The sequence below is a fragment of the Macrobrachium rosenbergii genome, chromosome 8, assembly GCF_040412425.1.
Source record: "Macrobrachium rosenbergii isolate ZJJX-2024 chromosome 8, ASM4041242v1, whole genome shotgun sequence".
NCBI lineage: Eukaryota > Metazoa > Arthropoda > Malacostraca > Decapoda > Palaemonidae > Macrobrachium > Macrobrachium rosenbergii.
Genome location: NC_089748.1, coordinates 71,969,151 through 71,994,903, shown reverse-complemented (window position 1 = coordinate 71,994,903; position 25,753 = coordinate 71,969,151). Strand labels below are relative to the sequence as shown.

Genomic DNA, 25,753 nt, shown 5'->3' with positions numbered 1-25,753 from the left:
GAAAAGCGCTCTGAACTGAATTAAATACGGTGAATTAAACACCGCATAAACAATTTCCAAACCAAAACATTGATCGCTATGACTGCAATTTATAATAAAAAGCAATATAAGAATATATATACAATATTATTGGATACAGTGAATTAAGCATAACATTTTAAAAGATGCATATTCGTTATGTTGATGTTTGTATAATACGATATGTAAATGTAGAGTACAGTATAATGTAGGCTGCGCTGCCATATATGTATACAGTGTACCATAGTGTAGGCTAAGCTAATTCTTGTTCGTTATTCAGTTTCTCTTTGCACTGAATTATCATAAGTCACTTTGCATGAACCTCAAGAATTAGCTGATATTAATAATTACTATACCGTGTATGTATAGAGTATACTTTATAGTGTAGGCTAGGCTACCATATATGTATACATGGTACCGAATACCCTAGTGTAGGCTAGGCTATGTTTGAGATATGTTTTGGTATTTCTTACGTTTTTTCCAACAAACAATGGTTTTTTTTTGGAACCTAACCCCATCGTAAGTAGGATAATACCTGTATGAGCATCTTTAGTTTGTTTTGTGTCTGTTTGAACTATCAAAATAAGACAGTTCTAAGTGTTTTTAGAAGGGTGTTCTAAGTATTCGCCGGGGGGGGGTTAGTACACATCCCCCGCGAATACGAGGGGGGTTTACTATATGTGTTCGTCCACAGCTTTTACTAGTTCACTTTCGGTCGGTCTTACAAAAGTAAGGATCAGTACTGCCAGGTTCATTCGTTCTTGTCCTTGGCCCAAAGAATGCTAACCAAGGCAAACTCGTATATCTGCTTCTTGGTAGAGGATCCAAATCTTGCTTTGGGGAGTCTGTTAAGACCTGAGAGTCCTTCAGAATGGTTTTTTCAAAGAGATGTTAGAGCTTATTTATGAGTTAAATGATCTGGAAGCAACGACTGCACTTTCGTTGAACCCATCTCATCAATAGTGTACTCTAAGGAGCACCCTGGAAGTGAGACAGTTATTGTTACTGCCAAGATCATTGTTTGCTTGGTTTGAAAGGTTCCAAACTGTTCAGCAGATCGAGTAGATATTTGCACTGATGTCATGACAGGAAATTCAAGCTATGGGCAAATTTTGTCCTGAGATGTGTTTTTATGTGTACACTCTTCTTCAGACAAGCTTAGCCTGAGAATAATCTTGCTAAGCAGAACGGATAGGCCAGACAAGGTGCCTCTGTACGCTTCCCAAAAAGTAACATTGAGACAGTGGTGGAGATAAGGTATTCCGATAGCAGGAACACCTTGATCAACCATAAAGTCTCTTTCAAGGTCTGGGGACCTAGAAGGGTACTGCGGCTGATCCTTTTGGCGGTACGCATGTTATCATGTGTTCAATATCAGGAAGGCTCAGACTGTCTCAAAACTACAAGGAATATAGGTTTCTTCTTCCTCATGAATGAGCAGGAGTCTCCCCAACTGCTTGGGCCTCTTCATTTAGCTTGGGCTTGAGGTGTAGGCAAAGGGAAGAAGAAGAGAGGGTAATGCTAAGGTAGGCTACTCCTTTTTCCAACTTCCAGGAGTACATAAGTTGGGGTATGCCTGTCATGTGATTGGGTACTTGGCAGCAATTCTGTTGCCAGCCTACCCTCCAGGGTCATCTCAGAGCTCTGACCCTGCTGGCAGAAGTTAGGGCAATGCTGGAAAAGAAATGTTAGAATTCACAGATGATATGCCTCTGGCCTTTTACAGGAGGTTCTTTTGGTGAGAAGTCAGCCAGGGTTAGAGACCAGTCATTGACCTTTCACTGTTGAACAAGCTGAAAGCAATGTGTTCCATGTTGGATTCTATCAGATAGAGAAATTTCTTTATTTTGCTGGATCTGAAGGATGTATATTTCCAATGGTCAGCCATCAGTACACAGCACTATGCTTCAGACTAGTAATCTTCAGGTGTTCATGCGAGTGATCACCTTGATTTGAACTTGGGCTTATTTACATTGGATACATCTTCTGCATTATTATAATGCATGGCTGGTTGTGGTGTCCTCAGAGACTCAGTTGCTCCAGAACAGAGACTGCATCATCACCTTTTGTCACAACCTGAGGATCATGATAAAATGGGGAAGTAGGATCACATGCCCAACCAACAGACAAATACATATTGACAGACATGGCAGCAGTGAGACTTTTATGGTAAGACTTGCTTTAGCAAGCTCAGAGAGGTAACAGCACAGTTCCTTGGTCACCTGTCATCCTTGGAGAAGCTCATTGCTTACTTCAGTGGTAACTGAAGTAGCATTGGTTGGTCTCAAGCAACCCTCCTCTCACCTGATGCCCTTAAGCCAAGAGAAGAAAGACCTTGCTCGGTAACTGAGCAATAGGAATCCCCTAGTGGGGGTTCCCTAAAACTCCTAACCCTAAAGATGTTTCTGTTCTTGGATGCAGCAAAGAAGGGTTGGGATAAATGCCTTGGGGATCTCTCTGCTTCAGGTGCGTGTACAGAGAATGACCTTCATCTGCACATCATCTAATGAATGTGTGCAGGACAGATAGCTGCAACATTGAGATCATGTTATGATCATTCTGTTGTGTTGATCAGTGAAAACAGGATTGTTGCATTGTACATCAACAAGAGGGGTAAAGGATGGTCTCCCTTCACTTCTGCAAGTTGGTGACACAAATGCTTCTGCGTGAGTGGGTGTTTTGCCACATTGTTAAGCTGTCAGCCAAGGATATACCAGCTAAGAGGGAATATTGTAGCAGACTAGCTTACCTGCCAAGGGCAGTTAGTCATAACAGATTGTTTCATACTTTTCCAATGAGGAAAGCATTTTCAAGCTTTGGGGAATTCCAGTGATCAACCTGTTTGTCATGTGGCTAAGTAGGTAGTTCCCAGTGTTCTTCTTCCCCATTTTAGACCCCTAGGCTACCTTGAAGAATGCTTCCCAGCAGCCTCTTGGACCATCTGGACCTCTTTGCTTTTTCTGTTTCACATTGTTTCACTGAGTGATCAGCTGAATGTTTGTTATACCTGGTCTCAGATAACCTTGGCAGCTCTTCATTAGTTCGTCTGTTCAAGGCACCCAGAAATTCTCCTTTGACCCACTCATATCTGTTAGCCACACTTTTTGAGATAGCCTCAATTAACATGTATCAGGGAAGTGTACCATCTTCTCTAGTTTGCATCTTAGTTGGGGTCTTTCTCTGGTCCAAGCAACTTTTCAGACCACTGTGCAGACAACGTCCTATCAGTCCCTGCAGTGAAAGCCTACGGCTCAGCCCTGAGCATTTTCTCCAACTGAAAGGTATGGATCTCTCTTTCTCAAGAGAGTTGTCTATGCTTATAGGAGCTTCAAACAGTCTTGGCCCAACTAGGAAACTTCAGGCTTGAGTCCGGGATTTTGCTCTTGCCCTCTGAAGCCTAACTCATTTGCTGTAGTGCCCTTGGAAGAGGCCTTGGATCAAAATCTCACCCTGAAGTTTTGTACTATTAGCTTTAGCTTTGTAGTTTGTTGGTAAGTTGCATGGTTTTTCAAATTTGTCTGGCACTCAGAGGGTTAGGGATCCATCTCATTCTTATAATTTCCGAGTTTGTGATGAAATCTCAAACCCATCAGTCTGATGAGAGATTCAAGTATTTCTCAGTTTCCGTCCCTCCAGGACTTTTAGATGCTTTTGTGCCCTCTTAGACCAGAGTGTCGGCATTTCTTTGTAGTACTGGCAGGCTTCATGAAGCAATCAAAGAGATGTGTGGTTTGTCATGCAAGAAGAGTGTCCAGTTCGGGCATGAGCTCACCAAACCAGGGGCATTGGCCTGTCTCTGGCTGTTCAGAGAAGCTTCGGGTTCACAGGTAATGAGGGCAGGTGTCTGACAGCACTAATGTAACTTAACAACAGGTATTCAGAAGGTCTAAGACTGTAGATTGAATGGGTAAGCAATTTGGCTCTCTCTCTCTCTCTCTTCAAGGCAGGAGTCAGGCCAAATACTTGCTGGAAGACCCACAGTGCAGATAGACTTCACAATATAGCATCCTATCCCTCTGCTCTCCCTTTTAGCAAGGGGGGTTATTAAAGATCTTATCTGCAAACATCAATTTATCAACCCAGATACTAGTTGTCTTCTGACTTGTGCAATCTCTATCTGTAGAGGAGTACTTGGTTCTCCGAAGTTTGCATTGAGTGAGAGTTCAGAGTTCAAACATATCTCATCCTGGCTCACGGCCCTATTTGTCTTGCATCCCTATGTCCGATTGTACAGAATGTTGGAGTCATTGGTCCCCTGCTCATGACCGTGACTGGGATCATGGCATTATCAACTGACTTGTCAGTCAGCTGAGAGACTATCTTCCCATCTAAGGAGTGAGTCACCCACACAAAAGGTGAGTAGTTTATTTTTCTTAGGAAACTGCATGCCTGCCACCAGAGCCACTGTGGAACCCAGATGCATAATCAGTTCAGTTAAGTTGGAAGGGTTTGTTTTCTTCAGTGGAGTCTGGAGGATTGCAGATGCACAGTAAGGTTAATGTAAAATAATGGGTTTGTGATGAATTACAGTCTGGAATGTGACTATGTGGGTGCTGTGTAAAAGGTTCGGGGGTAATCTCGGCACCATGTATTGAGTATAACCAAACGCTAATGGAAATTATCCATGAACAAAGCACTGTTGATGGAATCTTGTCAAGTTTTTTTGCTGTTTACTTTCTCATGGGCAGACTTAGAATATGCAGATTATCTGTGGTGCACTATATTGTGATTGGAAATAATGAGTAAAAAGCCACAGTAATGTAAATGAGAGACTATTTTTCCAAAATACAAAAAGGATAAAACGGGAGCTTTTGAATGTTTGCACAATGGTCCTCTTCAGCCAAGGTTGGTTGAAGAGGACCGTTGTGCAAATGGTCAAAAGCTCCCCTTTTTTTATTCTATTTGTATTGGAAAAATACAGTCTTTCATTTACATTATTATTGTGGCTTTTTACTCATATGCAGATTATGCTTTTTTTTTTTTTAAATCAGCAACACCTCACAAGGTTTAATTATAGCAAAATCCAACTAGCTTTGCAGCCAAGTCCCGCCCACTAAACGCCAGTGATTGGCAAAGTGGGAATGACATTGCTCTAGTTAACAGTCAAATGATTACCAGTACAGATCTGACTCCATTCGGTAATGTTGAGTTTCGTGCATGAATCTGGACACCACAGATTTGAGTTCCTGGAGTTGTGGAGTATGCATTTGATATCTCCAATAAAAGATATATAAAGTTATATATCATTATGAAGATCTTGGATCATTTTGTCTGTTTTTTTTTCCTTTTGATCATGCACAGCAGAAATACACAGGCATCTTGCTTTTTTCGTTCTTTTAAATTGGTGTTGGCGTACATAAGCGATCCCACATAGACCACACAAATTGAAATGAAGCACAGACTTATGCAGCTAGTTCTGTTATTAGGGTATTAATTCTTCATAATCCTGTATGTCAAATGTTAATATCATTGAGAGATTAGGCCTACTTGTCAATTTCTTATATTTTGAGGCAATGACAGACATACACATCAATTTCTTATATTTTGAGGCACTGACAGGGCATAGACCTACTTGTCAATTTCTTATATTTTGAGGCAATGAGAGGACATAGGCCTACATGTCAGTTTCTTATATTTTAAGGCAGTGACTAGGCATAGGCCTAAACATGTTTCTTATATTTTGAGGCAATGACAGGGCATAGGCCTACACATCAATTTGTTGTATTTGGAGGCAATGACACATCAATTTTGTATCGCAAATAGTTTTCTACCTGTATCCACAGAGAATAAAAGTAAAACTTGTGGGCACGTAGCCAGTGGTGCACAGATCAATCATAGGACTGTCTCAGCCTTACACACAATTATCAAACTGTTCTCAGTGAATTATACTGAAAATATATTTACAAAATGGATAACAAATTGTATTACTGTGATGAGTAAATATAAGGCTGCTGTAGCATTTAAATGAAAATGAAAGCTTTGATAGGAATGCATCATAAGATACTTAACGAAATGAGAAAAAACATAAATGATAGCTGAAAAAGTTATATATGAGATGATGCAAACCAGTCTGCGAGTAGCCCGTGAATCACTTCATTCTGGCGGCATTCTTATAGATTACCCTGTTGGACAAGAGGATATGTAAGAGTCATTGAATTCTCTCTATCTTTGTTGTTAGTAGAATATTCTAGCATAGACTATATTCATAAAGATCTCGATTACTTTTAATGAAAACAAATGGCTAATTTTCAATTAAAAGAGTAGGCAGATAATTCTTTACACCAGTATTCTATGGATAAGTCTATGTTTATTCTGCAGTGTTAGGTTATCATATCCCTTAAACGGCGAGCCTCTATTTACAAAAACGTCTCCCGTATGTCGGCGGCGTTCGGGAGTTAGCGCCGAAGCGGAAAAAAAGTTTTTTAAAAAAATCACAGCAGCTTAGTTTTTAAGATTAAAGAGTTCATTTTGGCTCCTTTTTTGTCATTGCCTGAAGTTTAGTATGCAACCATCAGAAATGAAAAAAAAATATCATTATCATATATAAATATTGAAAATATATGACAGCGCAAAAAAATTTTCATATATAATTTTATACAAATCGCTGTGAGCAAAACAGTTAAAGCTAACGGATTATTTTTTTCTTTGTATTGTACACTAAATTGCGATGATTTTGGTATATAACAAATTGTAAAACGATCAAAAGCAACACAGAAAATATTATCACAATATGATGCATGAATCCGTAACGCGCGGATGTAAAAAATGTTTTTCAAAAAATTCACCATAAATCGAAATATTGTGCTAGAGACTTCCCGTTTGTTGAAAAATGAAGCTAATTGATGGGTATTACTAGACTGTAAGTGTTTTAGCTTACAATTGCAGTTTTCGACCATTTCGTCAGCGTTAAAGTTGACAAGGTCGAATTTTTTCTATTTATATCGTAATTTATATGAAAATATTTCAAAACTGATAAAAGCTACAACCATGAGTTATTTTCTGTTGTATTCTACATGAAATTGCACATTTTCATATATAAAAGTTTATGTAATAACTAATATAAAGCGGTGCCAACATTACGTTATGTAACGACTAATATAAAGCGGTGCAACATTACGATAGCGTGGTGAAAAAGAATTTCTGAGATGTTGGCCGAGTTACCACACGGACCTAAGGAAAATGTTTTTCAAAAAATTCACCATAAATTGAAATGTTGTACTAGAGACTTCAATTTATTGCAAAATAAAGGTAAATGATTGAATATTACTAGAATGTAAGAGTTTTAGCTTACTATTGCGTTTTCTACCATTTGGTCGAGTTAAAGTTAACCGAAGGTTGAAATTTTGGCAGTTATCATGATTTATGTGAAAATATTTAAAAGTGATAAAGCTACAACCATGAATTATTTTCTGTTGTATTCTACATGAAATTGCGCACATGTTCATATATAAAAGTTTATGTAACGACTAATGTAAAACGATGCAAACATTACAACAACGTGACAAAAGAATTTCTGAGATGTTCGGCCGAGTTACATGCATGAGCGTAAGGAATTTTTTTTTTTTTTTTTTTTTTTTTTCTCTCAGAAATTCGCCATAAATCGAAATATTGTGCTAGAGACTTCCAGTTTGTTGCAAAATGAAGGTACATGATTGAATATTACTAGAATGTAAGAGATTTAGCTTATAATTGCTTTTTTTTACCGTTTTAAGTTAAGTTAAAGTTGACGAAGGTTGAAATTTTGGCAGTTATCGTGATTTATATGAAAATATTTCAAAACTGATAAAGCTACAACCATGAGTTATTTTCTGTTGTATTCTACATGAAATTGCGCACATTTCCATATATAAAACTTTATGTAACGACTATTATAAAGCGGTGCAAACATTACGACAACGTGGCGAAGAATTTCTGGCGGTGAGCGTAATGAAAAGTTTTTTTTTCAAAAATTCATCATAAATCGAAATATTGTGCTAGAGACTTCCAATTTTTGTTGTAAAATGAAGGTAAATGATTGAATATTACTAGAATGTAAGAGTTTTAGCTTAAAATTGCGTTTTTACCATTTCGGTCGAGTCAAAAGTTGATTGAAGGTTGAAATTTTGGCAGTTATCGAGATTTATATGAAAATATTTCCAAACTGATAAAAGCTACAACCATGAGGTTGTATTTTGTTGTATTTTACATGAAATTGCGCACATTTTCATATATAAAACTTTATGTGTAGCTAATATAAAACAGTGCAAAAATTACGACAAAATGATGAAAGAATTTCTGAAATTTTCGGCCGAGTTTACATGGACGAAGGAAAAAGTTTTTTTAAATTCACCATAAATCAAAATATTGTGCTAGAGACTTCCAATTTGTTGCAGAATGAAGGTAAATGATTGAATATTACTAGAATGTAAGATTTTTAGCTTACAATTGTGTTTTTCGACCATTTCGGTCGAGTCAAAGTTGACCGAAGGTTGAAATTTTTTGTTTTCGACGTACGGTACGTCCACTTGGCACCCAGCAGACAATTTTAGTCAACGTGTGATACGTCCAGTAGGCGTTTAAGGGATATGAAAAATTTTTGAAGGCACCACAAGCACCAAAACAGCAGCAACAAAAACAATAACCACAACAACCACAATAAAACGGCTGAATATAAGATAGGGATAAGCCTATAATCCAAACGTCACAAGCTGCATAAACCGACAAAAAGACAGGACATTATAGGTCTACTGTACATCCATTTTTATGATACAGGCAGTCCCTGGTTAGTGGCGGGCTCAGTTAACAGCGATTCGGTTTTATGGGGCTTGTCTAGCGACGAAAATCAGCAATTTTTGGCACAGAAAATCGCCAATTTCCGCTTATCGCCGCCAATAATTGGGTATTGGCGCCGATACATACCTAACAGAGGCTCCGATAACCGAAAATCGGCGCTTTTCGGCGCTGATAACCCAAAAAAATCGCTGAAATCGCCGATTTTTGGTTATCATCACACCCTCAGAAACGGAACCCCGCCGATAACCGGGGACTGCCTGTAATGTTATTCCGAAAAGAGATAATGTCCTTAAGAAAATTATCAGCAAATTATTTCCAATATATGACTCATATAGCCTATCACACTGTAACTTTAAGTTAAACATAGGCATATTCTGGTTTTGTAGAGTGCAGTCACTGCTTTTCATCCTTCCAAATGTGTAAACGATTGAGATGAAATTGATTTTATGACTATTAAAATGTAGTAAAATTTCCTGAAATCAATATGAAATACCAGTCTGCATAGCTTTGAGAATCTTTGTGTTTAAATTTAGAATGGTGAACATGCTTGACAATATTAGACGGTAATTATCATTGTCCAGTGATTAAAGTGCACCGATTCGAATGCAGACATTCCGTGTCACTGACTCACCTCCGTATTCAAGTGAACCCCATTTACAAAACACAACACTGCAGCATCGCGGAACACTCCTGACTTTATTCATATTTTCCTTTTTCTTTTTACCATTTTTAGGGAGATGTGTATTATGATTTTATTTCAGGGGATAATATAACATTTCCATTTGATAATCAGCAAAACGTATTTTAGTTTGGTTGTTTTCGGTAAAACAACCATTGAAAAATAAATGAAGATGAAAAGAAACACAGATTAACCAGCTTTTCTAAACTATCGCCAACCAATCAGTTCCAAGGAATGGTTGTGATGTAATCAGTGGACGGGGCTTAGCTGCAAAGCTAGGTGGATTTTGCTATAGTAGAATACATCATATATTAAGAGGTGGGGCCCAGAATAAACCTAAGGAAAATGTAAGTACATAATGAGAACATGGCATGCACAAAGATGAGATAACACTGGATAGAAAAAAGGTTAATGAGGCTGAATCTTTAAATTATTTAGGAACAGTGATTCAATCATTTAGGAAAAGTGATATCCAGTACGAGTCCTCTCGAGTGGAAATTTGATGAAAGACTAATAAAGCAAGTCACTGCCCCGTCCAAATAATATTGGAAATCAAAGAGATTGAAATTGCATACAAAAGTAAGATAATACATTAGTAAAATCTCTATTTCTCTGTGGACATGAATCATATTAAGACCTTGAAATTACTATATCTAAAGTATTTTGTTGATTTCAAAATAGTTTTCTTAACTTTTAGGATGGCAGAATAGAGCGAGAAACAATACCATAAGGGTAGTTATGGAAGTTCTGCGTGTAGGTATGACCATGATGAAGGGGAGATGGATATGGCGTCGACATGACCCTCTCACAACCTTGGGTAGAATTGTATGGGATAGTGTCATCAGGGCATCAAAGAGTTATAAGACCCAGACATACGTGGTTGAGAACTGTGAGGTGTGAGGATGGAGATGAATGGTAGAATTTCAGCAGGCATTTGCTACAGAGACTGCTGGAGGTGCTGATGATGATGAAAAATATAAGGAGAGCTCATAGCCAAAAGCCATGTTGTGGTGGAAGAGCGATTCTTAGAAGAGACAGAACATTTCTATTACTTTGCATATACTAGACTGTGAAGCTGGTATTGAGAGGTCTGTAAGAGAAATAGCAGCAAGCAGGATTAAATGGAAACTGAGCAAAAATTTGCATTATGTGTGCAAGGCCTGTGCTACTTGGTGAGCATAGACATGGGCATTGACAAAAACAGTAAGTGGGGATTTTGTAACTACAGTATGCTTGAATGTTTGACTGTTGTGTGTGCACAGATGAAAAAGTAGCCAATAGATATAGTGTCCAGTAGGTGGAAAGTAGACTGAAATACCAAAATTGTTTGGACATCTGATGAGAAAGAATGAGGGATATTAGTTAGAAAATTAGTAGATATGGCAGTGGCAGGACAAAGCCCAATAGGAAGGCCCAGAAAATCATGGCAAAATTGCGTGGTGGAGCCCAGACCAGATAAGGGTTTACATTTTGACTGAATGTAAGACTATACTAGAGATATTTATATCCAAGACCCAATCTTTTGGGATTGGGTTAGCCATATAACTCTCTTTCATTGTAAATTTTTTGCATATCTTATCAAGTAACTTGTCTTCTGTACATACAGCATAGTACAGTATAATTTTTAGTGGTATTGATTTAATATCTCTTATTATTGAATTTTCCAGTTATTTAAGTTTAATTATATTTTATTTTATACAGGTGTCATCGCACATGCGAGGCTTCAGTGGAGGTGAAGGATCTCGTAAACAAGACACACAGGAGGAAGGGCTGTCTACACAACTGGAGAGTCTCTTGAGTGATTTAGTGGAAGCAACGCCAGCTGTATGGGGACCACTAGTAAGCCAATGGGCTGTAGAGCAGTTAGGACGATGGTCTGTGGAGTGGGCAAATACTGTGGTAGGCAGAGGAGATGCTACACTTGAGGAAGTTGTAGCTGGATGGTTATCTTGTGGACCTGCTCGTACTTTAGCTGCCTTGACTGTTGCTTGTGTTGCCCATGACCCAGACACAGCTGTAGCAGCATTATTAGATGCTAGTGCAGCAAGTGGGCCAGCACTGGACTGGTTAGTAGCACATGTAGGTTGCTCATTTCCTGCAACTGTTATAAGTAGAGTCTTATCCCTAGGACTTAGAAGTTTTGCATCTTCTCATGGTCGACCTCCAGAACATCAATTAGCAAGTGTCAATAAGATATTGAGTCACTTAGCAGACAGGCATTTAACTGATATAAGAAGAGGTTTACATGGTATCCTTACTCTAACATTTGCTGGAACGTCAGATTCAGAAGCACGGGCTGCAGTACCATTTTTACTATGTCTAGCAGTTTCAAGCAGCTCGCGTGCTGTACTTGCTGCCGTTACATCTGGTTTAGATACATTGCTTATGCCTAGTGACCGTCTAGCTGCATTAGCTAATCAAGTTAGCTGGTGGGTTCCACGGTATTTTAATTCACATGGACAGTTATTGGAGATGGTAGTTCATTTAGTGTTGGATACTGGAGGATCAGCAGCCCCATCAATTTTGCACCTTTTGCTGCAGGGTGCATCTCCAACACCAAAATTACCAGCATCAGTGACAGCAGCTGTAAAAAGAATTTTGAAAGGTGTGGTTGGAGAGATATGTATAGTTACATACATGAGAAGAGCGTCTGGAGCAAATCGGATACACATTCCATTTTTAGTTGGTCTTCGAGGTGGTGGCCTTGACGGCAGTGACGTAGGTATAGCAGTTGGTGGAAGAGCTGTCTCCCCTGTTGCAAGTCTTGTGGAGGAAATGCTTTCCATTCCAGGTAACCATACAGCAATGGCTCAGTTAAAACAATTGATTACTCTTGTGGTAGTTCAACAAGGGCCTGCCACTGCCACAACTACTCTTGGCCACTTACTGCAGTGTCCAGCAAAAGAAAAAATAAGTGGACACCAGCAAATTTTGTCAGCAGTGATTACAGCAATCATGGTACATCAAATAACGCAGAGTACACAGGTATCTCCCCTGTCAGTGGCTCTCTCTGGAGCATTTCAGCCAAATACCGGAGGACCTACTCTACTTCTTGCTCTTAACAACTTGGAAAATTTGGTATGTCAAGGACATAAAGAAAGATCACATATATACCCAGCACTTACAGAGGCACTCTTGATAAACATATCTCAGTTATCAGAGTTAATAAATAATCCAATTATAGGTACAGCTGCAGTTAGAGTTTTGTGTCAGCTACCAGTTGAGAAGCCAATATCTGTCAGTCATGTCTTACATTTAAGCCATGCTATAGTTTTCTATTTTTTCAGCAGCCTTCATGAAATAAGCTTAAGTAAAAAAATATCTTGCATTGGACGTTGCCAGAGAATACTAGCTCAGCTTTCAAGATCATCACTTGCTCTTAACTTAATTATTCGGCTTCTTGTCGAAGGTGTCTTCAGACCAGAGTACTCCTATTTGTTTGGGGCTCAAAAGCAAGCAACCTTAGAAATGAAAGAAGTAACAAGTGAGAAATTAATCAAAGCTAATAGGCAATTTGACTCATGGGTTAAGGTTCCATTGTCACACACAAGTATTTTCCACATGGGCATCATTGGCAATGGTAGGTATGTTCCACCAAGACCTACGAAACCTCTTGCAAAGGATGTGGTCAAGCTTCATATACAGTTGATTCTCAATACATTAAGTATTTGTTGTGCTGCTCAAGCCAATGGTGAAGGAGCTTCTACTATAGCACTACTTTTAGTTGAACTTCTGTCTCCTGACATCATGTTTAATGGTTTTCCTTGGCCTGAGGAGTATATTAAATTTACATTTGAAAGGGATTTAGCTATAAAAAAGGCTTTTGATGAATATCCCATTGCATGGGCTCTGCTGGAGTTGGTAGCTGCTCGACGAGCAGCTCTCAGTTATTGTTCAGTGTTGGTTCGAGCCCTTACTGCTGCTCTGATTGCATATTGGAACACTTCTCCACTATCAGTAGCACAGCAAGCTCCAGAGGCTCTGCAGGCCACCCAGTATTTATTGGAAGTCATGGTCACAGCTCAGTTCCTCCCAGGACCATTTAGAGTTTTACCACAGATGGTAGAAGCTTTAGCACCATTTGAAATTGTGTGCATCCTCCAAGATGTGTGGGTATATATGCGAGATCATACACCTTCACCAGATCGCTGGTTAGAGCTTCCATCGGGCTTTCATCAACGTGCCCCAGAACCACGTCTGGCTCCCTGTTATACTGAGAGGATAAAGAGAATCATTCAATCAAATGTGTCAACACTAGGTTACCTAATGTCTGCTATGATAAGTGCTGAACAAGATTAATATCTAGTCATTAACTGTTATGAAAGTGTAGTAACAGAAATATCAATAACTTCCCTGTCCTTTATTTATTTTAACCATACACAGAAAACAGCTCGTCAAAATAACAGGAAATTTTTATATTTTATATATGTATGTACAATTACTCAGTATAACAGTACTGAGAAATGGTAAATAAAAACAAAAGTAAAGCCTACTGATTTTTCTTTTTGGATGGTTGCAACCAATAATGAGGTATTTATCACATAAAATGACCTTTTATGTTAACAAAAAGGAAATACAGTACAATTGAACATTTTGGCTTCTAATGAAGCTTCACTGCACTCATAAAACTAAACTGAATAGCAGGAGTGACATTTTTCTAGTCTCACAACATTTTCAGAAGTACTCTCTTGGATACGGACTTGTATGAGGAAAACTCTCCCTTTGCATGAAAGGCCGGTATGGGTCATCTGGATAATAACGAGGTCTTTTCCAGAATCGGGTAACCTGTAAGAATTGTTATTCTTATAAAACATGAATAAAAGATATTACTTAAACAAAAAATTCTTGATGATATCATATATGCCATCTCCCAAAACTTCTATATAGCTCTGCTTCTCTAGAAGTTACTTGAATATTTATGTGAACTGGATTTCACCTTATTTTATTTTATTTTATTTTTACAAAATTAGTCATACAGGCAAAGAGAGGACATTATATACACCAAATTGGTTTAAATAAATTAATCTTATGTTATGCAATTACATATTTTTTACAAGTCAGAGAAAAATCCTTAACTCTTTTCCATTACAAACTGCAGCTAGTTGTGCATAACTTCCCATGCTACTTGTATTTTACCCAGAATCCTAGGTAATACTTTTGAACTTCTTAAGCTTACCCTAGAGAATTTTCTCTGTAGTATGGGGGAAAAAAGTTGCAGCTTATAAAAATGTAAAAACACTAAAACTTCTTAGAAAGGCTGAAGACAGATTCCGACAATCATTTCATTAAATGTTTCAAAAACTTAATGAATTTAGAACATTCTTACTGCAAAGTAACCTCTCCCTATTCTATCAATTAGAGCCACAAATGGGCCACCTCATGTACTTAGTTTACTACAAAAGTTAGCCTAACCTTGTAATTTACATAGCCTACCCTTAGCGCGCGCGCGCACACACACGCGCGGTCAATAAAACTTGAACAAAAAGTCATAAACATATAATTATGTGAAAATATGATAATTTTCATGATAAAATTATTTATTTAGGTACTTCTCTACTGTTAAAGTTAGCTTTATCTTCGCGCCATTTGGTGTGATCAGTATTTTAAAAATATCAATATATGCTTGGCTAACTTGCCAGGACTGTCTTTGTATTCACCTGTTTCCCACCAAATGGTGCTGGAATGGTTACTTTCCTGTCATATTTCTTCATGACCACTAAGATGTGGAGAGGCTGGGTGGGCTTCCACTTTAACAGTAAGTTACTGTAAGTATTCAAATAATTGATTTTATTATGAAAGTTATCTTTATTTGGAATGAATCTTATCAACTATTAAAGTTATAGCTGACTACCACTTTGAATGACTGTGGTGGGTTAGTGCAGCCAGAGAAACAGAGTTTAGCCAAGCAAACTAAAAGCTTTTTAATGAGGAGGAAAAGCTTCTCAACATTCCTAACTGTTGTGTGATCCTCACGGGCAAGTACTCTAATGTCACCAAAAGTCTGTGGCTCCTGTGTCTGAGTTGAAACCCCATAGCTGACAGTCCAAAACTAAAAATAATTATTACCTTCATATATGAAGGTGTGCTCCTATACACTAATGTGTACCTTCATGCTCCCAAAATTCAATACTGCCGGGATTCCTAACAACTAACGATAAGATGGAAAGCCGAATTGTTCCTAAACGAACAAACCCTCAGTCTTTACATTGGGATTAACTTTCAGCGAGCTGGAAATCCGACCGTAAAACTTTTGCAAAGTTGGTTATGGTAACAGTTACCAAAGGTAGGGGTGGAAAAACCGCCCACCCAATCTGTATACATTCAGCTCCACGCAGTTTAACTTTTGGCCGCAGTCTCGACGAGATGTGCGTTCCTTCCTCTGTCCTGCCATTCAACTTTCTCTTCTGTGTTTGAATTTATATTGTTTATACTTTGCATATACTGAAACATTCCAACATGGTTTTTTATGTCTCTACAATGATATGTTCACTTGTTCTTGCTACAAAGTCTGCATAAGTTTTGAGAGGCTTTCTCCTTATACTGTATATCATTTTACTTATTTTTGTTTGTGTTGGCTTTTCGTATTTATGCAATCCAACACCTATCTCCTTGGTATTTGTTTTGTGTATTCTGTTTTCATGAACAATGTTTTTTTTATTTTCGACTACACAATTTCTTGGAATGTTGTAATGTACTAGTCTTTCAGATGTTGTGTAGATTGAGAGGTTAGAGACAAGGCAGGTTTTTCATGTTTCCTGGCAAGGGTTTCATATTCAGTTTGTACAGATACTTCTTGCTTGAACCCTGCAAATTTTTCCCCTCTCCCTCAACGTTGCAGGTCTCCGTCTCCTCCTTGGACTTCTTTTCTTCTCCGTCTTCGTCTGCCCACGGCCATGGTTCTCCCGCTCCAGCTCGCACCCGTCTCGCTGATACGGGGGTAGCACGTCCAGCCGCTTCTCAACGGCTCTCCCTGCTCCTGAGTCTCAATCCAAGAACCTCTACAGCGGCAACTGATAGCTAGATGGTTTCTTCTGCTCCTGTTAAGAAATCCAGGGTACTGAAAACTTGAAAGTTCAGCCTTTTCCTTCTGGGTCATGCAATCCTATGACGGACGTGAGAGATTCTGCATGGCTGCAGATGTGTTTCCTGCTAAGGCCGTTGTTGCCTCATCACTCACATGTCCGTGGCATTAGTCTCCATCATTCCAGAACTCCTTCCTGTTCACTCTCTCCCAAGAGGCCATTGGATCATCTTTCCAGCTCCCATGACTGTGTCCTCTCAGACATCCAAGTCTATGAAGACACGCAATAGTGAAGACACACACATACGTGCGGTTACTTCCACTCAGTCAGCCTTTCAGCCTCGCTTCTCAGCGTCTCGTCATCTCTTGCGTTCTCGCTCTCCTAGGAGAAATCTAGTTCGTGCAGCCGTGGACGTACGGCTGTATGATGACACCATGGCAGTTGTACGGGGGTTGTGGAACTTGTCTCAGGATGGCATGTTTGGGAACAGAACATCGACCTTGCTCACATAAAAGTTTGGGAAGAGAACGGGATGGTCTACAGCCATACCACGTTGAAGAACCATTGCCTGTCCGATCACTGCCTCGTTGAAAACCGTCAAATGAGGAGCATCGATAGATTTTTTGTGGATATCTAGAATGGCGCCGAACCAGGTGCACGGCCTTGAGAGTCGCATCCGCGGCCGTGCAGTCCTCGTTCAGGGCTGCCCGAACTTGAGTGGGGTTGTAATTTCTCCTAGGGAAATGCGAAACAGAACGACAGAGAGGCAGGGGCAATCCACGCACAAGTGCATCAACATGTTTGTGCAATGCCTTTCAATCACGCACATATTTTTTAGTTGATCATCTGGTAACGGCCTTCATAGTAATGACCAAGGGATATTACCATGCAAGCAAATAGGATCGTTCTACTAACTTTTATGTCTTTTATAACGTAAACTGACAGGGTCTTTTTCACGATCAAAAAAATTCATTTTGTCAGACCCATACAGCCGTCATTGCGGGAACTGACAGTCTTTCTATTGTGTTTAGCCAGAGACTTCAACATTTTGCAGGTAGGAAGAAATCTGTGTTTCACTGTTCATAATCGAACACTGACTCTTGATTGTTCCTACTCTGATATTAAGCTTTGACTCCCTGAAACAAGGTGGTTACAGTTCGTCACCACGGATTTCTTTGGATTCCTAATTCGTTTTCTACTACATGTTGGTCTCGTTTCCAGTGAGGTTCTGTAGAACCATACCATCCTGCGCTTCCGAAACAGTAGTCAATCAATTCTGATAGTGAAAGGTTTTTTCCTGGTGCAATCGGAGTTATTTTATAACTCCATAGGCCTACGGATCAGGCCTACTCCTTGGTGCAACAACCTCAAGTGTTCTCTTCTGCAATACTCTTCTTAGCAAGGATGAAGACTAATTCTTGAAGACGGAAAGGCAGGTCCTGGTCTTCGACAAGGTCTCCCCATTCCTATCCATCCTCTCTGAGGAAGGAGAGAAATTAGCCTAATGGTGAGATGACAACTATCCCCTTGGGGTGTTGTACACACTTTCCCTCCAAAGATACTCCGTACCTCAAAGCATTTACCTACACTTCAAGAGGTTAGGTTGGGTTTGGATCAAGTTGGGTACTTAACCTAACTCAGTCTACCCATTCCTTCCCATCCTCTCTCAGAGATGTGAGTGGACTTAGCCTAATGGTGAGATGACTACTCCATATTCCTTCCCATCCTCTCTCAGAGAGGTGAGAGGACCTAGCTTAATGGTAAGACGACTACCTTCCCCTTGGGGTGTTGTACACACTTCCTCCAGAGATACTTTGTGCCTCAAACATCAACCGAAGGACATTCACATGCACTTGAAGAGGTTGGGTTGAAAAGTTGGGGTCACATACACTTGAAGAGGTTGGGTTAGGTAAGTTGGGTACTTAACCTAGCTTAGCCTAGCGTAACTAGTTCTAGTCTAAATCTTACCAGACCTGCATTTCAATATCCTGGAGCTACTTGTCTAATGGCATCAACCAAGATGTGGTCTCTTGCTCTACAAGGGACTAGGTTTGGTTGGTACATAGCCCAGCCTAACTAGTTCTAGCTTAACCTTGCCAATCCTGCACTTCAGAATCCTGGGACTCCTTGTTTAATGCCTTCAACCGAAGGTGGTTACCCATTCTTCAAGGGTTTGGGTTCAGTTAGGTTACGTTAGCTACTTAACCCAACGTAGCCTAGCCTAGCCTAGCTTGACCTAATCCACACCTCAATAACCTGGATCTTCTCGGATCAACAAGCCTCAGGATCTGTAAATAGGTGTTCTGCAGTGTTGTTAAGGAACAGTACTATGGTAGTTCCTTAGTCAACAAGAGGGGGCTGTGTCCTATCATCTCTTCAACTGACGGTGCAGGTGCACAGGTTTGCAGTAGTACATTTAGCACAGCGGTACACACAGCACATCGGTCAACCAAACACATTACATTGGTGGTACACGTGCACAGGTTCTCAGTGGCACACTCAGCACAGCGGCCAACCACACACACACTCCAGGATGAAGGATGTATGACAGACAGGTTCGGTCTCACATCCTTGATTCAAGTCTTGTGCTTACAACATCATGTCATTTTGCCTGATTTGCTGGGATATCAACAATTCCTCCAAACTAAGTTCTGACAACTTGTTTGGTTCCTACTCAGTCAAGAAGCGGTGTCTGGGAGCTCCATTTCTTTTGACTTGATGTAATTACACTCCTCTTGTGAAGAGTGGGGGATGTAAGCAGTAGCTGTGCTACTGTAATTACCAGTTGATCCACAACTCAAGGAGAGTATTATGTTGGTCTTAAGACATTTTCAGGAGTCTCTGTGTCCAATTAAGCACTCCTTTGATAGCAATGACACCAAGGAAGTGGCTACACTATCCTCCTCCAGAGACTTTTCATTCTTAGGAATGTTGACCAGGCCGGCAGTCTCCTACACTTCATTTCTTGGGATTTAAGCACAGTTCTTTTTAGACTTTCAAGAGTCTCAAGAGCAAAGGTAGACATTCCTCGGTGTGATAGCCACAACATCATGGTAGTACCATGGTCAACAAAAGGTCCTAGTGTCCTTTCATCTGCTCTACTGCAGTGCAAGTACATGAGCAGACAGAAAAACATTCAGTGCAGTGGCCAACCATACATCCCAAGCAAGATGGATGTCTTTACAACATTTATTCACTGAAATAGGAAATACAGACACTTGATCTTGGCACCTTGACTTCTGGATTCGTTCAACCTTTGAAGAAGTTTGATTGCAGTCCTTCTTTCTCGACCTACTGAAGTTGGCGCTGTTCTGTTCTGTCTTCTCACACCTTTGAATAAAGAAAGACATCTTTGGTACCCATTTACATCTGGAAGCTTACGCCTTTCATCATTCTTCATGTTTCAAAAGTGTTCAGTGAGATGGATCATTCCACTTCTGGTCCTGTGGTGCCAATGACAGTATGATGTCTATGTTGCCTCCGTAAAGAGTAGACTTTTGACCCAGTGCTAACAACTCGATGGTTACCTTCGAGTTGTCTGAGAAACGGTGTCCAAATTGCCATTTCTCTGAATAGTGAGATGATCGAATGAGCATACCCCGCAACTTCTCAATGGACATCAGTACGTTGCAGACCAAATCTTTCGAAGCCAAGGGTATCAGTCTGTCTATCGCATTCAGGAAGAACCTGTCAGTCGAGTACTGGTATGGAATGCAATCGTACAGATCATATTTCTCCTTTTACCTTGGGACATTGCCCATAGGTCACTGGACTCCTTTTCCTTGGATCCTATGGTGGATGCTCAACAAGTCATTTAAGCAGGCCATACACGTAAAGGACTGACGCGCTGATTTTGCCGAGATTGGCGTGAACCGGCCAATCTTTATCGTGTATGGGGGTAAAAATGACAAACCCGGCGAGACTAACCAGTCCTCTCAGCTTTTCAACATGTTCAACCAGACAGGTCAGTCTAGCCAAGACTGGCATTATCCCCCGCCAGTCTGTGGTGTGTGTGGGGATGGACTAGCAGGACAACTGGGTTGACCCACTTTGGGCCACTTATTTTGACATGTATCATGCAGCCTCACCACTTGATCGGAACACGTAAACATTCGGTGGTCTGTGGTGCATATGCGTACTTCCTCCAGTTCCATATAGATAATAGTGCCATAGAGAAAGGATGTCTCAGGCCACCAAGTACAGGCAGTCCCTGGTTTATGATGGGGGTTCCGTTTTTACGCCGCGTCACAAACCAAAAATCGTCATAAACTGCATTTTTATTGAGTTTTTCATCAAAAAACCTCCAAATTTTTATTATTCTGCCGTTTTGATGCCATATTTCTTCCGTCGGATTGGCGTACGACGCGTCATAACCCCAAAATGTGTCGTAAACCGGGAAATAATTTCTGATGAATATATTTGAAAAGCGTCGTAACCTTGGAACGTCGTAAGCCGGACCCGTCATAAACCGGGGATTGCCTGTATTTACCTCACGATTTTGTGTGTGTTTATAGAAAAATACATGTCTGCCATTTTTGTGGAAAATACGAAGTGCAGAATATTCCAATAAAGTACAGTAATGATAAACCTGTCAAAAACTTGAGGTCTTCCAATGATCGGCCTGTTGCTAGGTATCTTAATGTTGCAATCAATCTTTCCTCTGCAACTATCGATTTCCTCATCACTGTATCTTTGTTATTTTGGGAGACACGAGTACTAAAAGGACTCTGAAGGCATTGTCAGTCATTCGCAAATAATTTCTGAAATCATCTGGGTTGTTTTCTGCAGTTCCTTTAATAAAGACATGTGCAAAAACTTCTCTGTTTTTCAGCCCTGTTTTCACCCATACCTCACGCTTTTTCTTGCTAATTTCAGGCTCCTCTTCCTCTTGTAATATAGCACTGTTATTATCACACTTATTTTTATTTTACTTGGCGCCATTATGTAACCATCTATAGATTACATATACACTGTGAGGGAAGAGGAAATTAACTATCCACACGGAGCAATGCTACGTCCTCTCCCATGTATGTATACATGACTAAAAATTACGTAACCATGTTTAATGTCCTCTTGAAATGTGCTGCCAAGTCAGTAGCGTGTGTGGGTATTTTTTACCTGACAGGAGCACCCATCCAGTCCAGTGGGACAAACCCACTGCCAGTCCTTTACGTGAATGGCCTGCTTTAGTTCACCCAGCTCTTGAGGGACAAGCTGCATCTCGCCTAAGGTGTGCGGCTGCTAGGAGAAGGTGTATGTCTTTCATGACCAGGAAGAGGATACCCAGGTGAGCTGAACTACCAGTCATTTCAGAGATTTACTCAGAATCCTCCCTCCAAAAGTCTCCCATGTGTGAAGACCGAGGGTTCGTATTTTATAGGAACAAATGACACATTTTTAAAGTAACTTGCATTTTTCCCGCATACAAACCGGAGGTCTTCACATTAAGGGCCTACCTCTTATCACCCCTCATTCTCTTACCTGGGCCAAAAGGTAAACTGCATAAATCTGAATGTGTACTGACTGGGTGGGTGGCTCTTCCACCCCTACCATCGGTAACTGTTGCCATAAACAATCTTGCAAAAGCTTTACGGACGGATTTCCAGCTCGCTGAAAGTTAATCCCATATGTAAAAACCTCAGGTTTGTATGTTAAGAAAAATACAAATTACAGTACTTTAAATAAAGACATATTTATGGTACAGAAGTCATGAGGTTTATCTCTATATAGGTAAAATACTCAGGAATCAACTGTGTGTGCATACATTAGCCACCTTGGACATAGGAGTGTTTGGATTTCTAGCACCACAGATAGATTCTTAACTTCTCTTACAGGTTTATATCTGTCCAGGTAAACCCTCAAGAGTTCAAACTGGACATAAGACTGCCAATCCACTAGAACAAAATCCCCAACAAGAAAGGGCTTGAAGGTCACTAATACACTTTGCCGCAACAAGAGCTAAAAGAAGAGTGTCTTCAAAGTTCTAAAGTGATGCCCTATCAAGGGGCTTAACTGAGGTTGTGTCAACATCTGAAGACTTATGTCCAAATTTCATCGAAAACCCTGATTGGAAGAAGAAATTCTAAGAACAAAAGATTGAAAACCTTTTCAAACTTAAAATCGAGAGCAATGTTCCAGTCAGCATGATGTAAAACTGAAAGCAATGTAAAGTGGGATCCTCAATCACTGTGACAAAAAACTACTTTGCATATCTGAGATAATGGTAGAGCTTAAATCAAGATAACTAGTGGAACCGATGCAGGATATCACTCAGGACAAGCACCAAGATAAAAAAATAACCACTGTTAATGGAACAAAAGTCTAAGAATGGAGGGCCTTCTAGATTTAAGGATTGCTTCCTTGGCCATTCTATAAATGCTCTTAGTTAGTAACAGACAACTGAGAATCTCATGCGGTGAAATGAAGTACAGTATGTGGAGGTTTGAAGGAATCTTCTCAAATAAAACTGTCTGAAAAGAGCCTTCCTCAATGGAGGAAGATGAAGAACATCTACCTCCAGAAAAGAAATTTAGGAGAACCATCCTTTTGGGGCCAAGGATGCATTAACAAAATCATCCTTGTGATCTGCAAATTTCACAACTTGAGTATTTCCTCAAAAACAGCCAACAGAGGAAAAGCCTAAAGGTCTAATTGACCATTCTAGAAGGAAGGCATCAACTGCCCATGCCCAAGGATCCTGGCATGGAGGGCAGTAAACTGGTAGTGTAGAGTTTTGGCAGTTGTGAACAGATGGGTGTTTGGGTCTCCCTAATGGTTCTGCAACTTTTGGCAAACTTGAGGAAGAGGAGACTATCTGACTGAAGACCTTGCCCTAGGACAAAACGAGGAAAGGAATGATGTTGCTGTACTCTGTCCAAAGGATAGGGTAGTTTCTTTGCTAGCCTGAAAAAATTCTAGATTTTTCTCCTTGTTGTCTTGCGTAATTGTGACTTGGATGAGACTAATTTAAACTGCCAAGAGCTGTAGGATGTTTGCACATCCACTTATCCTTTGTCCTTCCAAAAAGCCACCAGGACCAAACTGAATGAATCCTAGAAACGGGTAGAAAGGGGAGTATAATATGAATAAACTTGTTGTGACAGGACATGCCCATGGCTTGATGGCCTTGTTGCATAACAACTGTCCAAACTACCCTTCCAAACTCTGAACTTTTCTTTGTGAACAGTGTGGAGAGAAGGATGTTAGGAAGTTGATGGGGGTAAAATATAACAAAAAGTACAAAGTATCTTTCCCTGAGAACCATCACTACCAAATATTCTTCTTGACCCTTTGCTAGATGCTTCTGAAAAAACTGCACACGGCCTACTGAGGATCTACACAGCCTACTTGAACTGGGAGTTCATAATAAAACTTCAGTTAAGGTTACATGTGTAAAATTTCTCCACTGAGACTTTGAGCCAGAACTCTACTGAAGCAGAACTCGAGAGTAAATTGGGAAATTCTACGTGGAACTTGCATGCAAAAAAGGCTGTATGGACAGGACCCCAGACGAAAGACTTCAAAGGTAAGTGCTAAAAATTTCTAACGTCCTGAATCGAGACATCTAGGTGCTGACCTTAACACTAAGGGGTTAAGGATGCAATGATGGACCACCTTATATGATTTTTCACAACTTTCTGTTATTTTACAACAGAGTTGCAAAAGAGATAAGACATTCCTGCCATTAGCCTCGGAGGTAGGTCTATCATCTTCAGGAGTAATATAACATCAGCCAGTGTTGCCAACTTAAGAGGAAAAACCACTGTGTTTAGCAGATTTCAGGCTGTCACAGTTGGCAACACTGGCTCGCCCAACTAACACAAGAGTCAAAACAAGGAACCCATCTGGTCGAAGCTGCACGGCAACTCGGTGCCAAAATTGAGCCGGAAAAAACGGTGAGAGAGAGTTGTTGGAGGGCACAGAACCTTGGTCCCGAGACACACCATGGTTCCCTGTCAGAGGAGACAACCAACTGACTCAGGGCAGTCAAGAGGATAGGTTACATACAGAAGCCAAGGTTCCGACAACTTATCTCTTGGAGGGAAATCAGAAAAGGTGGAAAACTAGGGGAAGGAAGGCTTTGGCCTTAATATTTCAGTCAAAAACCTAACTAATAAAAGAGCATATGTAATTATTATTATTATTATTATTTTTCTACTGAACCACCTATGGAGCAAAAGAAGGCAGAGAAGGCTGAGCAGAATGACAGAGAGAGAGAGAGGAATTAACCTAGCTATCAGGTAGGCTAATGAAAGAGGAGAAGCAACACCAGCTGAGTAGGCTGCTGGTGTGCCCTAATTGTCTACATAAACTATCAGCCTCTAACATCTTCCAATATTTCACAAAATTTACATACTTTCAACAAAATACTCATAATCTACATATCAAGAAAACCACACTCGAGCCTGCACAGCTAGTCTACCGTAACTGCTAACATAAGGCTATATTGTTATCGGTAAAACCTAAACAATAGGTTTTCACAAACTCTTTCATATACAAACTAATGCTTTCATCTCTGCTTGTTGTAGATGACATAAAGCAAAAATAGAAAACAAGCACAATACCATACAGGAGAAATTAGCCACAAATCAAACTATACTCAAGCCAATAGAGACCGTGTGTTTAACACATCGGCATGAAGAAACACGACAAAATGTAAACATTCCAGTACCATCTGGTGGGAAATGGGTGAATACAAAAACAGTCCTAGCGAGTTAGCCAAGCGCATTTTGATTTGTTAATGCTGATCAAGTTAGCCAAATGTATTTTTATTTTTTTAAAATGCCAATCACACCAAACAGTCCAAAGATAAAGCTAACTTTAACAGTAGGTAAGATTCATTCCAAATACAATATTTTCAGACATGCTGATTACTTATAACTAGCACTACTGACCCCTAACCTGCAATAAATTAAAGTAACTGGAATGCAAGAATTTGCAATATAAGTACAGTAGCACCTAAATTTTATCAGATGCTTAACAGGTCCGACTTTCTGCTAAATGGCAAAATCCATTATGAAACAAAGAGCCTTTAGTACACACCACACTTGAACATTCATAGTATCCAAAGCCAACATGCATAATCTAAGTAGTAATTTAATATACTTTCTATCCTAACCAAGTAACAACTTAAATTGATGTTTTGATTGTGGAGATTTATCTTCCAAATACATAACTTCTAGACAAGTAGTCTAGAAAAGAATAACCAACATAATAATACAGCTGAGGAGTTCAACCTACGTAATAGTCCTACACAATATGT

At 39.9% G+C, this 25,753-nt stretch overlaps 2 protein-coding genes across 4 annotated transcripts in view; one reads left to right on the top strand and one right to left on the bottom strand.

Annotated features, from left to right (window-relative positions):
• Positions 1-13,961, top strand: part of omd (integrator complex subunit 5 omd) — a 44,446-nt gene extending 30,485 nt beyond the window's left edge. For all 3 annotated transcript variants that reach the window (XM_067107997.1, XM_067107998.1, XM_067107999.1), the window contains exon 3: positions 11,171-13,961. In XM_067107997.1, coding sequence (XP_066964098.1) covers positions 11,171-13,768 — 2,598 coding nt within the window. In that variant the 3' untranslated portion in view covers positions 13,769-13,961. The remainder of the gene's footprint in view (positions 1-11,170) is intronic.
• The window catches only part of mRpL35 (mitochondrial ribosomal protein L35), a 51,703-nt gene continuing 39,764 nt past the window's right edge, over positions 13,815-25,753 (bottom strand). The window contains exon 4 of the mRNA XM_067108000.1: positions 13,815-14,254. Within this exon, the coding sequence (XP_066964101.1) occupies positions 14,144-14,254 (111 nt within the window). The 3' untranslated portion in view covers positions 13,815-14,143. The remainder of the gene's footprint in view (positions 14,255-25,753) is intronic.